This window comes from Epargyreus clarus, unplaced genomic scaffold, assembly GCF_041222505.1.
Source record: "Epargyreus clarus isolate Ecla_fem2 unplaced genomic scaffold, WU_Ecla_fem_2.2 ptg000003l, whole genome shotgun sequence".
NCBI classification, from domain to species: Eukaryota; Metazoa; Arthropoda; class Insecta; order Lepidoptera; family Hesperiidae; genus Epargyreus; species Epargyreus clarus.
This window is the reverse complement of record NW_027332211.1, coordinates 17,057,894-17,074,426: the sequence shown is the minus strand read 5'-3', so window position 1 is coordinate 17,074,426 and position 16,533 is coordinate 17,057,894. Positions and strand designations below refer to the sequence as shown.

The 16,533-nt window shown below is 34.7% G+C and overlaps 3 protein-coding genes across 3 annotated transcripts; 1 reads left to right on the top strand and 2 right to left on the bottom strand.

The window, feature by feature from the left end:
- Positions 1 to 318: 318 nt before the first annotated feature.
- On the bottom strand, positions 319 to 3,881 carry LOC140756003 (uncharacterized). The gene is made up of 2 exons (XM_073091391.1): positions 3,576 to 3,881; positions 319 to 3,130 (listed from the first exon to the last, which is right to left on the bottom strand). Exons 1-2 carry the CDS (start codon positions 3,636 to 3,638, stop codon positions 392 to 394), a joined length of 2,802 nt encoding a protein of 933 aa, XP_072947492.1. The 5' UTR covers positions 3,639 to 3,881; the 3' UTR covers positions 319 to 391.
- Positions 3,882 to 8,724: 4,843 nt separating this feature from the next.
- LOC140755998 (uncharacterized) lies at positions 8,725 to 14,396 on the bottom strand. Its single transcript, XM_073091376.1, has 6 exons — positions 14,197 to 14,396; positions 12,801 to 12,972; positions 11,960 to 12,075; positions 11,467 to 11,569; positions 11,220 to 11,308; positions 8,725 to 10,640 (listed from the first exon to the last, which is right to left on the bottom strand). The coding sequence occupies exons 1-6, from the start codon at positions 14,231 to 14,233 to the stop codon at positions 10,087 to 10,089; spliced, it is 1,071 nt and encodes a 356-aa protein (XP_072947477.1). The 5' UTR covers positions 14,234 to 14,396; the 3' UTR covers positions 8,725 to 10,086.
- Positions 14,397 to 14,643: 247 nt separating this feature from the next.
- Positions 14,644 to 15,758, top strand: LOC140755988 (14 kDa phosphohistidine phosphatase). Its single transcript, XM_073091363.1, has 3 exons — positions 14,644 to 14,813; positions 14,919 to 15,121; positions 15,368 to 15,758. The coding sequence occupies exons 1-3, from the start codon at positions 14,744 to 14,746 to the stop codon at positions 15,560 to 15,562; spliced, it is 468 nt and encodes a 155-aa protein (XP_072947464.1). The 5' UTR covers positions 14,644 to 14,743; the 3' UTR covers positions 15,563 to 15,758.
- Positions 15,759 to 16,533: the final 775 nt, after the last annotated feature.

The window sequence follows — 16,533 nt, the reverse complement described above, 5'->3', positions numbered from 1 at the left end:
ACCATTTTGACCTTTACAAAAACAAGAGTTTCGAATATTTCTTCAGAATTGTTTCACTACTACTGTTAGTTACCAAAAACACTCCGCTTGCGGAGGCATGCAAAATTGATGTCAATACTTTTTGCTCCTCTACCACGGTGGGTGACTTCAAAGACTGAGTTAGTTTATTTTATTTCTCGAGTCAATAATCAAAATTGGTGCAAGAAACACCTTCCATCACGTAATATATCGACAGTGAAAGTTTTATTACGCAAGTTTCAAAGGAAGTTAGTAAGTGGAACATTTTCCTGGGATTAAGATTAGACAACACGAGAAAAGTTTAATTAAATTATAAAAAAGAATTTATTGAGGAACTACTATAACTTAATATCGAACATAATAAATAACACTATCAGCTAGCCGCTTTTCTGCCATTTGTGCTCGTTTGCTTTATGTACCAATTTTCTTTGTAAAGTTTTTTTCTCATCCCCGGCTTTTCACTTTCAGGACTATGATTACTCGCCATCGCAGCTAATTCACTATCAAGTAGACGAGGTAGAGCGGACGGCTCAAATCCATATTGAAATTGAGGTTCTACAAATTGTGTGTATGTTTTAAATCTTTGATGTGGTCGTGTTGCATGTGCAGAATTATCTTTTGGCGCTTCCTTTGAGTAATCATACTCATATACTTTCGAAGGAGCTGCTTGATACTTTGCGAAATATTGTTTTGGTTTCTGAGCAGAGCCGTGGTATTCATAAGCCGGTGCTGCTATGTATTTAGCTCTCTCCTTCTCATCGCCTTCGCGTTCGTCGTTTAAGTAATGTGGTTTTTGTTTCATATACGCTTTATAATAATTCTCCTTTTGTCTAAATCTATTTTCAACACTTTTAGGCTTATTGATAGCATAGTCTAAGTAGTAGTTTTCTTTGGTTTTATCTCTCACGTCTTTGTAGTTCGAACGGGTCGATTTTGGATATTCATCGCCTGCCTCCTGATATTGTTGGAAAGGAGTATGTTCAACATCATAATCGGTATGATATTGGGACTTTCCATAAGTCTCGGGATTATATATTTCTTTTTCATTATCACGAGAATTAGATTCGTAGGATGGAAAACCGTACGCTGCATTTTTGTAAGCTTTTTCAAAATGTTCTTCGCTTTTATCGTCGTTTTCCGCCACTTCTTCATTCAGTTCTTGATTATTTTGATTACCATTTTCGGGTATTTCTTCTTTGATTATGATTTGTTTAGATTTTTCATGCACATGTTCCTCTGACGGCTGATGAGATCGCTCATGAGATTGAGGGAGATTATGCGGTGAGTCACGTGGGGAGTCGTCTGGTGATTCATCTGATGAGTCATCCGGTCGGGTATGCGGTCGATTATGCGGTCGATCCTGAGGTTCTTCGGAGTTTTGATTCACGTGTACATGGCCATGTTGGATATGCTGATTTGGATCTACTTTTATAGTATCGTATTCTTTAGGCGTAGGTAGAATGCGAATATCCTCTTCATATTCCGTTATACCTGGTTCTATGTCAGGATTTAAGTTTTCAGCAGGAGGATGTTTAGCTTGGATGGATTGTTGTGGTGTATTCTGATGGTTATTATGGTGAACAAATTCGACATCATCTTTAGGTTCTTGTTCCCTGTGCTCAAGTTTTTCCTGATGATGAGGTGTTTCCCTTTCAGGACCTTGACCATGATTTTGTTGTCTTTGATGTGATTGTTCTTTATCTTCACCAGAATCATCAGAGGAATCCTCAGATTCGTTTTGTTGTGGAGAATGATTTTCCGCATGTTTATTTTCAACGATTTCTTCAGGTTTAAAATTATATATAAGGTGTTTCGGATTGTCGTCGTTACTGTCGTAATTAACGTTTTGTACTTTAAGCGGTTGTTTACTTGTACGCACATAATTATAAACCACAGGTTTCTTTTCGGTCTTTTCATTATAACTATGATGAACAGGCTCAGTTTGTGTTTGTTTATTGTAGCTTAGAACCTTTTCTTGGTAAGTTTCTTTATAGTTAGGGGACCTAATTTCATATAATATTTCGGGTTCTCCATTAGGAACATCTCTCGGCGGATCATTTTCGTCAGTTGTTTCTTCTTTTTCTTTTCTAGGAGCTGGATGTCTTTCTTTTGAAGAATAAATTTTGGGTTTACCTTCTATAACTCCACTATCATATGACTTCGTATTCTGTATCATAAATTCCTTCATTTGTGTTTTTATCTCCTTCACGTTAAGTTCCGGTAACTTCTGATATGTAACTGAAGCTATTCTTGGCAAAAAATGCTGCACTTGAGGAACCAGTGGATTATCAAACGTTAAAGGTTCGAGAAGCGTTAAGTCCAACAAAGGCACCACGGGCTTTGTTTCAATATTTATCACTGCCTTTTTCCCTTTGTTAACTGATGCTGAAGCAGCAATTGCTTTCTGTGCTTTAGGAGCTGGTCCGTTCGTTTCTTTATTATGTGCATTGGGAATTTGCTCCACATGTTGCGATTTTTCCACATTTTTCTGGTTTTGATGTTGCTCAGTTTCACGAGAATCGGCATAATTCGCTTTATTGTTTGTTGGGTAATGATGCCGTGGAGTTGAAGCGAGAGTCCGGAATGATTCAGAAAAAGAATAAGGTTGATTAATTGCATAACGGTTTGCTGTGGATGGAGACGCTGTTTGCAAAGCCTGCACTTTAAACTGAGGCGGTCCAAAGAAATGAGGAGTCACTTGTCTGTATTGAAAAGTAGGTGCTGCCGATACTAGTGGCTGTGCGAGATGAGCTGGCAATTCTTGCAGCTGTACATACTGCTGAGGAAAGGCTGTTCTGTATGCCGACGCCTGTGGCGATCCGACAAATTTGTTTCCATAAGAATCCTTTAAAAATCCATGTGTCTTTTCCACAAGCGTGCTTGCTTGTTTAATCGGACCAATATGTGTGATCCTTGGCGATGATGCAAACGAAGGTATTTGGAATGAAAAAGCAGCATACGGCGAAGTGCTAGCGTATACCCCGTCAGGGATTTTACGATATAACCGTGGGCTGGTCGCTTCACCCACACTGTCTTCTATCTTGATCGAGTTTATTTTAGCATCTGCCGATGATTTGCTTATCGCAAGAAAGCAAACAACCGCCAGCAAAACCTGGAAATTATAAAACAAAATTTTAATATCATGCAATCAGGAAACGGACAGTTAATCAGCCCAAATCGAAGTTTACAACGACAGGTTTAGATGATAAGGGCTACAGAGTATTTCATTGTTAACTAAAGAGGAATTCTTCTGAATTTAGTCATCGCTTATTAAGCAACACTATAAAGATATTAGAGCGGTTTAACAATAACAGTAACAAAAGATAACATAGCCTTTTAAATTCAGCTTGGGAGTAATTCAAAGAATTTTCTGTTTAACCGAAAATTGAGATTTTAAATGTATCCTGTCATTCATATGCAAATGGTACATGTTTCACTTCAGTCAACTAATTTTCAAAAGTGTTTACCTATATTTGTCTTAAGTTCAAATACTAAAGACCAATATAAAAATGTCAAAGTAATATTTTATTCTTAATTTTATAAATGCTTATAATTACCTTTCTCCCCATTATGGGCGAAGTTGCGTCTGAGGCGGCGGGAGCGGCACTGCGCTTGCGCATTTATTCCGCACACTTATATTGAATCGCGTCTAAGCGGGCGGCCAGCGCCTTTCCGAAACCATCGCACCCCGTTATATCATCGACGTCGACCGACTAACATACAAAATGCACAATGAAAACTAATCGAACCAAGTTAGCAGGTACCACACAAACTTAACAATCCTCAAATAAAATCGAATCTATTGTTACAAATTACGCGTTTTGCACACTCAATAGATGCAGTGTAAATAAAGGAACTAAGTAAGTACCCGTACATAATAACTGTTATAAAAGATTCACAATGATTGTTTTGCATATATAACAGTGAAATTGTATTGCTTTTTTCTCATTGATTACACAATTGACCGGTAGTTGTACATAATTAAAAAAGTAAACGCACGTACACAATTTAATTTACTTTCATCACGTAACTAAAACTGAATTAAAGCACATGTTTGCCTTATTCAGAAAATAATTCATACCCATTATAGTAATATTCATTATGTAGATACTTAATTAGTATAAAAACGGTGGTATGCGTGTATATAGTATTATTTTAATTACCGGGATAAGTAAATACTACGTAGAAACTTTTATAATACTAAATGTGAAAATTAAATTTTCATATGGTATTAGTTTGATGTTAAAGAACCACTACCCCATTATGTAGATACTTACATGTAGATTTTATAAATGTGTCAGGCTTCACTAATATCGTAGAATAGGTAATCGTAGAAATGTTTCGTGATTAAATTAAAACTATAACTAAAACCGTTTTTATTCATTTATTTTCTTTTAGTTCAAGGTAATATAAACTTCTGCCAAGATGTTGCAAACCCCATGGATTTGTATGAAAAAGTTGTATAATCAACGTTTCACTGATTTTCTTAACAAAAAAATGCTGCAATGCTGCGCCATCGTAGGTAGATAGATACTTACCACAAAATTGATTGTAAACTATGCAATCAGATAAAGTTGGCGGTACAAAAACAAAAGGGTCCGATCAGAAATTTATTTTATAAAAAGTAATAGTCATAATATGTACCTACCAACTTATAAAGACAGTTATGCATGGACAGAACAGAGTTGAAATAACTGATTAAATAAAATCTACCAATGTTGCATTTGATGAAACATCCAGATTATTAAATAAATTTATTCACATTTAACCCTATTCTGTAATAATAATCTAGAATCAACCCCATATAAACACCTGTAACAGATAGAACGGAAGTCCTACCTAACTTTGTAGGTACTAGAGTTCACTGAGGGGCTTATTTTGTAATAATAACTGCTTCGAAAATATAGCCCCCAACAAAATACCTACCTTGTTAGTTTCGCCAGTACTATTTTCCATGTGTAACAATGATCAGCAAAGGTGTCAGTAGAGTTGCCGGGTCCCGAGCGCTGGAAGTGAGGGCTTTGACCTTTCCATTGTGTGCGGCCGACGTGACACTTGGAGCTGCAAGATGTATTGCCTATTTGGGCGGGACGAGAATGCGGTTTACCCCAGAACCATATTTTTACGGCTTTGTAATGGGGGTTGTCCACGAATTGACTTAAAGTGTGCGAATACGTCGATCGAGGCTCTGAAATTTATCAACGAAAAAAGATCCTTATTTATGCTAAAGAGGGGGTCGCAAATAAATATTCTCGAACATCCTGTTTGGAGATTTTTCCAATCTAGATGAAGGGATCGGGAGCCGTAGTCCCCCACTTTATATACGCCCATGCCCAGAACCAATTCCAAAGGACATCACATAGGAACGATAGATAAGGGGTCGAGATTGTGTTTATAATTATATTTCAGTTATACATAAATATTGCCCTCTTATGTTGAAGTTCCATTATATCCTATTCTAAATACCAGCCTACTCCTTTGTAGCTCAGATTGAACACTTAGAGACGACGCAAATAAACTTTATATACTACTTATGCGTTATCTCCCTTAGAACCTGACTGCAGACCGATCCTTTAAACGTAACATCTTTCCTATTAACTTTCCCAGTCGGTCATGGTCACCGCGCACGGGACGTCTGCGGTCAACGACAGTGAAAGTGATTGGCGTTACTTTTTATTTGGTTCACTTTAGGGCTAGGCCATAGACGGAAAAACAAGGTTAACAGCATTACGTAGTTGAAGAAACCACGTATTAAAATCTTTTAGACTTATAATTAGGCTAATCTAATTAACTACATATTGTCTTCGACTGCTAGTTCGTTCATACAGATTTGAAGAGTCTTAAGCATTTCGGTATTTTAGTTTATGAGAAATAAATAGATACCTACGTAACAACCAAATAATAATTCATAAAACCAACGGAGATGTTACTAAATTCCATTCCGTCCCATCCCGTCTCGCCACATTGCATCTCGTCTGATCCCGTCGCGATACGACACTACTCGTTACGTCATGTGAACTGTTTTCACTGAAACAATTCCGAACAGAATTCATAATACTTAAAAGTGCAAGGATTTAATACGGATATGTTCGTGGCTATAAAAATAGAAACAATTGAAAACGGAAATAAATATAGAAAAGGAATTAAAAGCAATATTTGTAATTAGAATTTATTTATTTAATGGTACCTATATCATCGCCTACCTATATTAAACAACTGCAAGTAAAAAACAAACCAAGAGTTATTACGAAATAGATCTACTAAACTAAACATTATTAATTAGTTTATATTCACAAATTAATAATAATAGCACTTAGGAGAGACTATAATATATCATAAAAATATAAGTTTTACATTTTAAATGTCCAGATAATTAGACGAGTTTTACCAAATCACACCTTGAATACCATTTCTCGGTTATTTTGATACAATTACCTTTAACACTTTTACCTTCGTTAATTTGAAATGATTTTGTACTATGTCAAGTTTATTAAAATATTTGACAAATAATTGAAAAGGTAAAAACTAGAAGATGTCGCAAGAGACCGGTATTAGGCAACCATTTAAGAATAGAACATTAATAAAATGCGGTTCACTGCTTAGAGAATACACATTTAGAAAATACCTCTATTATTATCACACCAAATCAATCCAAACACGAAAAATAGCTCAAATAGCACTATATTTTCTCACCATGACTCTATCTTACTTTATTTTTGACCCATAAACTTTTTCACATGGAGTTATTATAAAAATATTATTTTAAATATTCACGCGTTATGCTCACTAGGAGACAAATACCCTGAAACCCCAAACTTTCACGAGACTCCTACTAACCGTGTAACCTTAGTACACGTTACATAGTCATAATGATATTTTCATAACTTTTATATGTGGATTACATAAAACAACCCGAAACTTATTCGTGTAAAGAACATTTGCATCTTATTATGATTACTATGAACTACAAAACTTAGTGATGACTCGTTTGGGAGTTTGTGAAAACTGGAACTTACAAAAAATATTCAAAAGACAAACAGAAACTAAAACTAAAACACCTTATCCTACAAAGTTCGTATGTACAAGACGGAAACTAAACAACTAATTACATTTACATCATCACAACGTGACACAAACGGTCTCATCAAAATCAATAAAAAAACAGATCTATTGGAAAAAATATTTTACGCAAAGAAAAAAATATTATGTAATTCAAGCTTAGTAAATGTATCAAGCAATACCAGAAGTAAATCCTACGATACCTCCATGGGTGTGCTGTTCGACTGGCAATGACTAAAGTATTGAAAACATGAGATGACATGTATAAATCAATCACGAATCACGTATAACATGTGAAGTGGAATACTGATATTAATATGTAGTGTACAGTTGTACACGTTAATCTTTCACAATACGTTAATCGTTAACTATTATTTTGTGATTTAACTGGAAGACTGCCAGCAGTTATTGATAAATGAATCTAACCAATGCTTTGCCTACCAAATGTCCACATTTGAGAATTACTACGCACTAGAAATTGTTCAAATCAATCTTTGGTAGGCAAAAGAGATTATTAATTAATAACAGACGTGTATCTCCACGTCGTTGATCTAGTGTGACATGTATGAAATTATATGAAATGGGTACTAATAAAACGTAGATAAGTCACAAAGATTAATGATATTAAAGCTTCGATCACTAATAGGAACTCGATACACAATCAGCGACAAAAAAACGGTGTAACGAAAAGAGCGCCCAATTAGACATTTGCGTGGGCTTTTAGGTAAGTAATGTTCCTATTAGTGATCGAAGTATTGAAGGCAATAATAATCTCCCCCCAACAATAGGTACATAATAAAAACCCATCATGTATGACTCGTCGGAAAATACACGAAGACCACAACCCGTGAAACGCGATGCGGTAAGTATTGCGATTTGTTTCCAATAGCGGAAATAAATATTAGCTACTGAATATAATCATTGCATAAGCTACCCAATGCTTAAGTTACTTCCAGATTTGCAACTTTTTAATAATAAAAAACATCAAAAAAATCTTACAACATTTCTTTCGATCAATGTCAGAAGTAGTGAAAATTAATGAATGCCATAAAAACTATATTGAGAAACTAGGCTATAGGTACTGATTTGTTGATTAAACGAATTCATAACTGTTGATCAAGTCAAAATAACAAACAAAATGTTAAATGAAAAAATTAGAATGTTCATACTTTTTACATTTTACAGCTTTCCAAAATCACATTTGCAACATACATTTTTACTACATTTGACATTGGCTATTCGTGTTTTGGCAATTGGTATATCACATTTTTGGAGACTTGCTGTGTTCAGCCATATTGAAAACACATGTTTCACATGTTCAGTTACTACAATGAGCATTGAAAAGTAACATCGACCGGCGCTCAAAAGTGTGGGGGATGTAGCTTTAATGATTAATTGCTAATGCTAAAAGTAGAACACAGTAGACCTAGTTCCTGCTGTTGGTAAGTATTAGGCGAGACCTGAAGCGCAGTTCAAACCCGCTCCAAAGCAGTTTTATAGAATCAGACTAAAAAGGTCATCCCGGAAATTTGCTTTGCGATAATAAAAATAACTGTCTCAATCACAAATGCTAAAGAGATACAAAATATAGACGCAATAGTTTAAAAGTTACAGTTGAAATAAAGAACTGACTTACATTCCCACACCATCATTCCAAAATTTATTAGGTGTCATTTTAGTCGCATAATTTAAATTCTGCATCAATACTTTTACTTTTACACATGCACTCATATTAAGACTGATTGTAAGTCGAACTAACAGAGAAAGGTACAACATTTGCAGCCTACTAGATAATGTCCTCGAGTAGACACATCATTTAAGATTTTCAAAAAATCAAACATAACTTACAAATGAATTACAGCAGTCCAGTTACATTAATTAGTAGATATTGGCCTTCCTTACACTCAGTTTACACAATTAAATAATAATAACAAATTTTAAATGTCAGATATAATATTTTTTTTATTAAACCTTAATCTAATTATTAATGGACCTTAATAGAAATAGCGAAATATTTTTTATGGCAGTAATGTCTAATTCAACCTTCCTTTTTCATTATATTTTAATTCACCTTACATTAAATAAACAGTTTTTCAACCTACTTGTACAGTCGTACAATTTCTGAAAAAAAAAAAAACACAAACACAATGTTTGTTCACACATTGTCACTCTGGAGTATTCCACTTTGATCACATTACGTCACCTGGGTGACCATATTCTCCTCATTACTGACCTTGACGTGACTTTCTTTTTATTATATAGGAGTAGCAGACGAGCATGCAGTCCACCTGTAAGTGGCTACTGCCGCCCATGGACATCTGTAATCAACCCCAGATAGGATTAGATATTCCCACCTGAGGTCGGCCACAGATGCGCCGCTACCCTTGAGGACTAAGACGGAACGCCTGGGAAAAGTCTGTCTCCCTTACCACTTTGATCGCCTGGTACATAATAACCTGGATGAACTTCAAAAAATATATTTTAGTATCCTTTATTCACCTGCAAATCTACAAGGGTGCCTAAAATGTTGTCTATTTTTATATCTTCCTCGTGCGTTATGACAACTGTATTTGTGTCCCACTCAAACATGTTGCACATGTTGAGAACGAAAGACAAAGTGTATACAAATACTACGACGAAAGAGATGATAAATGAATCTTTCATAATATCATAAAATTCCGAAACAAATTTTAAGAGTAACAGAAACAAAAAAATCATTGTAGAATATGAACACTTAGGTAATTGAATGAATAACATTTTAGGCACACGTTTTTTTTTAGTTTTTCTATAAAGGTAAGAAAAGGTAAAAATAAAATACTAAAATTTTATATTTTTTAAGTCGCCTATTACCACTCAGGTGATTATGAGCCAGGTTATCAAACTACACTAATACTTTGTATATGATCATCCCAGTGATTAAAGTGGAATAGAGTGAATCGACACTCATTTTGTCAACATTTGCCAATTTATTTGACAAATATATTATCTTCCTGCACTAGTTAGTCGGCATCAGGCACCTAACCTATTAAAAACGTTTCGCGTAATTGTAAAACTTTTCGTACTCTTCGTGCCTAGCCTGGCCTTGACTCCGCTCTCAGCTTCGGGCATGGACAGCCTCCTCTCCGGCTTATTAAACACTGGCGTAAACTTCTGCTGAACGCTCTTGACTTTAATAGGAACCGCTACCTTTTTGTTCGTCTCTATTTCCTTGTACTGTACCTGGTTTGAGAACTTCACAGATTTCGCTTTGGGGAGAGCTAATTTCTCCTTTACACTTACAGGTGTTTCATCAGCCCGCATGGTCGCTATGGCGATCTTTCTCTGGTTGTTCTTGTTCGTCGTAACTGTAAAAACTTTCTTTGTCAACACTTTACCTGGAGGGCTGCTTTTCAGTATTCCCTCATACTTTAGGGCGTCTTTCGGTATCGGTATATCTTGCTCATCCTTTTCTTCAGTCTTAGAACCCAAACGCAAGAAGATTTGCTTGGCGGCCGGCTTCGGTGACGCAGCTTTAACTACGTCAGAGTTACCGAGACGCGAAAACACTGTTTGTTTAGTAGCAGCTGTAACAACAGAACGTTTTGTGTTTAACTATATTAGTTTGTTTAATACAAGACACATAATGCTTAAATGATATTAACATCGTGGCAGACATTTACAAATGAGACTTCTCAATATAAATAATCTTACTTATGACAATTTTACAAATTAGTCCAGATTGTTATGCCGACTTTTAAAACGAATTACAACAGAAGGTAACAACTCTTCTTTTATCCTGAAAAAATTAAACTATGGCAGATAGAAGATTAAGGTCAAAAATATATTTATATCACGGCGTGCGTAAATTGACGTTTTACGCACGCTTCGCGTGCGCAAAACCCCCATTTCCGACCCCGTAATATAAAATTTTATACAACACGCGGACGAAAAATGTTTTTCTGACTCGTGTGATTGCAGTCCTCGCCTGCGGCTCGGCCTGCAAACTCACACTTGTCAGAAAAAAATTTTTCGTCCTCGTATTGTAATGTACTATTTCCCATACTATGCAAAAACTACTTTTCACATACCTAATACTTTGTGAAAAAATACATTCTTACTACATTTAGTCCTAAAGGCAAAATAGTATGATTTAAAAAACTCACTCTCTTTCGGCGCAGCGGCAGGTCGCGTCGGTGACTCGAATCGTATCAACCTAGTTTTCTTCATAGGTACCTTAGTATCTGTTATGGTCCTAGAAAAATATAAAATACTTAAATCCCCTACAGTTCATCCCCTCACCAGGTTTTAATAGTTATTTTTGGTATTCATTTCAGAGGAATAAATACCTAGTGAAATCAATAGCACTAGGATATAACGAATAAATAGATTAATTAAACAATAGAATCTTACCCAATATCAGATGATGGCTTTCTCTTCAATTTGACCACATTTGCCGGGGATGTTTCTGGCGAATTTGGATTGCGGGTGTAATGCTCTAGTATACGGCTTGCGGCTACAAATAACATTATTAAGTTGTAAGTTATTTTTAATGGGTCAGATTGTGATGGTTACCATTGTATTTTGTTTTTATAAAACTGAAGTTTCTAATAAAGAACGAAACAGTCCATCTCATGCTAAATAATCTGCTGCTTATAGACATATATAATCAACTACAATCAGAAAATTATAATAATTGTATTTACATAATATGTTTGTGTCTGCAAAATTCAACAAGTAGTAGATTGATTGACGTGTAAGTTGTTATAAAAGGTAAATTTTACATACTTTTTACCATGATGTACACAAGAGGATGGTCAGATATCAACACTTCCAAGGAATGTCAGACTGAGCTACAGATAAGTTTAGAAAAGTTTAATAAATAACAATAATGCTGGTTGCTTACGGGATGACGGTTGAGTGAGGGTGGAGCGCCCGGTCACCGCAGCGACGGGCACCTTCACCGCGGTCGTGCTCAGCACCTTGTCCCGCGCGGCACTCTCGTGCACCTGCTTGGCGTGTCTGGAAGGAAATTTTAAATAATATTTGAGGCTGTTAGAAACAGAGAAGCCTAAACTAACTATAAAAAACGATTTACAATATAGAGAAAAGTAAAATTGTATAGTCCACTCTGAAGTTGTTGCTAGGAGGTGTTATCATACAATTTGCTATGGCGACTTGATTCATTTTAACATTCAGAGCCGAGTAGCAGTTTTACGCGGCGTATACAAAATTATTAAATTACGAAAATACAGATAGGTCAAAAATCATTAAAATGCAGTTAGGCCACTTTGGTTCTAGCAGCCTCATTTATTTTCACCTAATATACTAGTTTTGTTGTGTGACAAACGAGTAGAGTTATTTCTGTGACTGGGTGGGTGCAGGTAGAATTTTCTGGATGGAGGATAGGTTACTGGGAAAATTATAAAAGCCTGAAGTTATAATTTTTGTTTGGCTGACTAAGAGCAAGAGTTGAAAGAATCAAGTAACACACTTGTCTGCAGCAGATGCATAAGAATTCACTCTGTAGCTCACATGCAGAGGTGGCAATGTTTCGTGTGTATATAGCTCCTCAAGCCTATACTTATATATACTTTTAAAAGTATACAATTATACATACTCAGCATTTTCCAGTCATCACCCTTTCCAATAATTAAAATGGATATTACATAAATGACATATGGTTTAATATAAACCCTAGATTTAGAATATGTAAGCAATGCAAATATTCAGATAAATAAGCTTACCGCAATATAGCAATGACATCACCCATCCTGACAATGCCCATGTCCCTCAGATACTCCTTGTTCAGATCCAGCAACATGTCACTCTGTATCCTGTTCTCGGCAAATGTCAGAGCATATGTGGCAGACACATCGGACGGGATGCCCGATGCTGTGAAGAAACTCACCCACATACCTGAAACAATGGAATTGTGTTCTAATTATTACAACTAGTATCTTGAAGGAGGCACCACCGATACACCTATTTCTACTTAACAGCAGTAGTGTTAAGCTCTAGTATTCAGATTTAAAGGTTTTGATAAGGGAGACATATTTATTCAAAGAAACTTAGTCCTCAGGAGTAGCCCTGCACATGTGGCTCACCTCATGTAGGGCTCTAATTTTATCAGGAGTTTATATTGTCCATGAGCAGCGATACATACTTACTATCAGGTGGAATACATGCTTGTTTGCTACTTCTAAATTATAAAAATGACTTACTAATAGACCTCAAATCAAATTTTACACCATAAAAGCTGCACTACAAAAAACAAAAATCAAGAATGATGCTTCTAAATATTGAAATAATTTATATGATACATTTATATAATGAATAATGTGTGCATAGAGATGATGAATGTTGTACAGTCATACTAAACTGTGCTTCTGGTAAGCCAAGTGCAACACTGAGGTTGATGAAATGCATCCCAATCACTCATTTTATTGCCCTAATGGGTACATAATAAAACCTAAAATAATATAATTTACATGCTATATTATAGCAATTGTTATTGCATTTGCTATAATATAGCAAGTATATTTTGCTATTATACACACAAAGAGTACACAAACAATCAGACCCTGGTAGAACACTTAGAAGAACACAGAGATGTCTGAGTGACCAGGTTCAAATGTGAAACACTCTGTGTCCATCCAATGTGGTTTCAGCTTTGCTAATCATAACATCTTACGCTAATATATCTGTATCACAAAGTACTAAATGCAAATTGACCCTTTTTCAAATAAATTTTCTATTGAAATGATTTATTAAGCAATGTATCCTGGCAATATGGTTTATAACTGTCCTACTCTGCACTCCAGCATGGTGATTACCAGATACACCAGTAACGGGAAGACCAAGGAGACCACAAAGAGCCAAAATTGCATGCAATATTATTTTAAACTTGTCTACCTAAATTTCTATAAAAAGATATTAAAAGAACAGGTGTACTAGTCCATAGATAATACTACAACTCGTAAATGATGTTACAACACTTACAACACAGTTTATAATTTGCTTTCCCACTAAATATTTTCCAAGAAAGTGTGAAGTTCTTACTAAATCACACAAAAATCGTATAAATATCAACAGAAGGTAGTACAGACAGGTCAAGCAAACAATACATGAATTCATACGCACCAGTAAGATTTGTATCCATGTTATTTGAGGCATTCATATTTTCAAATCACAATAACATAAAATATGGATCTTGAACACCTTTCAATACAAACATACAAACCAACATAACTTTATTTCCCAAACAAAATAACCTTTTTTCACTAATTTAACTTTTTTGGTTTTTGGGCATTGTCAAAACAAACTGTCAAAAGTGGTATCAAGTTGCTTGCCAGAATGCCAGATAATATTTGCCTTGAAAGCGTTACCATATTAAGTAAATTAATATATCATGGCAGCATACTTGAAATTTCTATATATTATAGAAAAAAATATGCTGTTTTAACAATAAGTTTAAAAATGTTTATTATTATATTTTTGAAGTACACTGCTACCTGAAATTTTATGGTTATTATAAATTTTAACTAATGTTACTAATCTGTTACTTGCAGTTGTCACTGTCAAAGTCTAATTTGGCTTTGGCACTTGAATTTTGATAGACAAATCAAATTGAGGTCAAGAAAAGACTGAATTTTTATCTCATATTGAAAAACAAATAAAAAGCACACGAATGAATATAGGTTTACATATAACGAGAAGTTATTCTAATCTATTTCGCAATCTTGGTCGTAGCTGTACAGGTATTATAATATAAAATTGACTGTATTGCCTTTTATATTGTTCTCGATTTAACCTCTAAATATACCGGAAGCCGGGACCTCTGCCAACTTGATCTCTCGTTGTAGTTCCAGCTCCGCAACTGACTTTAAATAATAGAAGGATGGCGACGAGTATTGGAGATTTACCAACAGTGGACATCGATCCGTCAGGAGTATTTAAGTATATCTTGATGAAAGTGTATGAAAAGGATCAAGCCACATCTGAACCCTTGAAAATAATTGTCAGAGGCTATCAGCGATGTAACTATCACTCTGATATTTTCGATGAGGTAAGGGTATCAACTCTCCATTCAACTTGTTAAAGAAATAAAGAATGAATAGAGCAACTGCTTAAATATAATAAACTGAAAATGGAAGTAATGCAGTCCCACATTACATCTAATGTTTAAATCCATTAAGCCCACTGTTCAGCAGGGCATGCTAAAAATGAGACCTACATACACATGTTACCCTCTGCAGATGTAACTGCTTAATATTTGATTAATAGTACAATGATTTATTTTATGTATTTTAAGGTTCAAGCAAAACTTCACCCCCTAGACCTTGAGCCATTTGGTGGTGGAAGAATATCTCATGACCCAGACAATAAGAAGATTCACATCTATGGCTACTCCCAGGGTTATGGCAAAGCAGACCACGAGATCACTGCCAAGCTAGTGAAGGAGGCCTACCCAAGTTATACAATTTCCATAAGTGATGAGGGGTATTAATAAAATGCTTATATTGTAAATAATTGCAACTCAATTTGAGTTTAAGTTTGAATATACACCACAGTAAGACATACATGGTCAATAAAACACTAATCAGTGCTACTCAAATGGCCATGCAGCAGTAGGTATAATACAATAAGACTATGATTGTGGCTTGTGATGGCTGTCTCATCATTTATTAAAAATATAGGGACTACTTTTTAATTGCCTAAAAACTATTCATAAATATTTATAAAGGCTTAAAAGAATTGTTATGTGATTTCCCTTTTACAAAACTATATCTGTGTTGTAAAGATACCTACTTTTTATGCTGTAGTATGCTGGAACGCTAATCTACTTCAACTTTTGTTTTTTTTTTTTTATAATAAACATTATATATCAAAGAGAAATAAAACATCTTTTTTTTACCAGATATTTTTTTAATATTACATATTTCTCCATACAGTTTACAGCAACATAATAGTGCAGCAGATGCAAAATGTACCTGTGAAAGAAAAACTTAACATATACAATCAGTTATAAAGGAGTCTTGTTACATTATTGTATTGTATGTAACCTGTAGAATTATTGTTAAATAAGGCATTTTAATGAAAAGGTTGTTTTTATTTATTTAAATATTGTTATGAATTAAAATTTAAATAATTGTTAGAAATTCTTTATTACCTTTGTCTGCATTTGAAGAACAAAAAACTCTCATAATAATACTTTATAAACTTACAGCAAATACTTATAGTTTTACATCATCAGGGTTAAAGAGTTGAAAGTACAAATTTTCATTATATCTATGTTATTCTTGTTCTACTTTTATGAGAATAAAGTGTTCAGAACCTGAGTAATTTTAAATTATGCGAAAACAGCCGCTCCATAACTCACGAGACGAAATTCCGCAAAAGTGACATTGTTTTCAAAAACTCGAACTTTTAACGATTTTATCTAAATAAATCGGAATTATTTTGACTTTCTAGGAAAAT

Excerpts from the sequence above, each read along its gene's own strand:
- LOC140756003 (XM_073091391.1), bottom strand. The coding sequence starts at position 3,638 with ATGCGCAAGCGCAGTGCCGCTCCCGCCGCCTCAGACGCAACTTCGCCC. Across the intron at positions 3,131-3,575 it reads CGCCCATAATGGGGAGAAAG|GTTTTGCTGGCGGTTGTTTG; the intron begins GTAATTATAAGC and ends TATAATTTCCAG.
- LOC140755998 (XM_073091376.1), bottom strand. The coding sequence starts at position 14,233 with ATGAATGCCTCAAATAACATGGATACAAATCTTACTG. Across the intron at positions 12,973-14,196 it reads CATGGATACAAATCTTACTG|GTATGTGGGTGAGTTTCTTC; the intron begins GTGCGTATGAAT and ends CCATTGTTTCAG. Across the intron at positions 11,309-11,466 it reads AAGCCATCATCTGATATTGG|GACCATAACAGATACTAAGG; the intron begins GTAAGATTCTAT and ends ATATTTTTCTAG.
- LOC140755988 (XM_073091363.1), top strand. The coding sequence starts at position 14,744 with ATGAATATAGGTTTACATATAACGAGAAGTTATTCTAATCTATTTCGC. Across the intron at positions 14,814-14,918 it reads TCTTGGTCGTAGCTGTACAG|TTCCAGCTCCGCAACTGACT; the intron begins GTATTATAATAT and ends CTCTCGTTGTAG. Across the intron at positions 15,122-15,367 it reads ACTCTGATATTTTCGATGAG|GTTCAAGCAAAACTTCACCC; the intron begins GTAAGGGTATCA and ends ATGTATTTTAAG.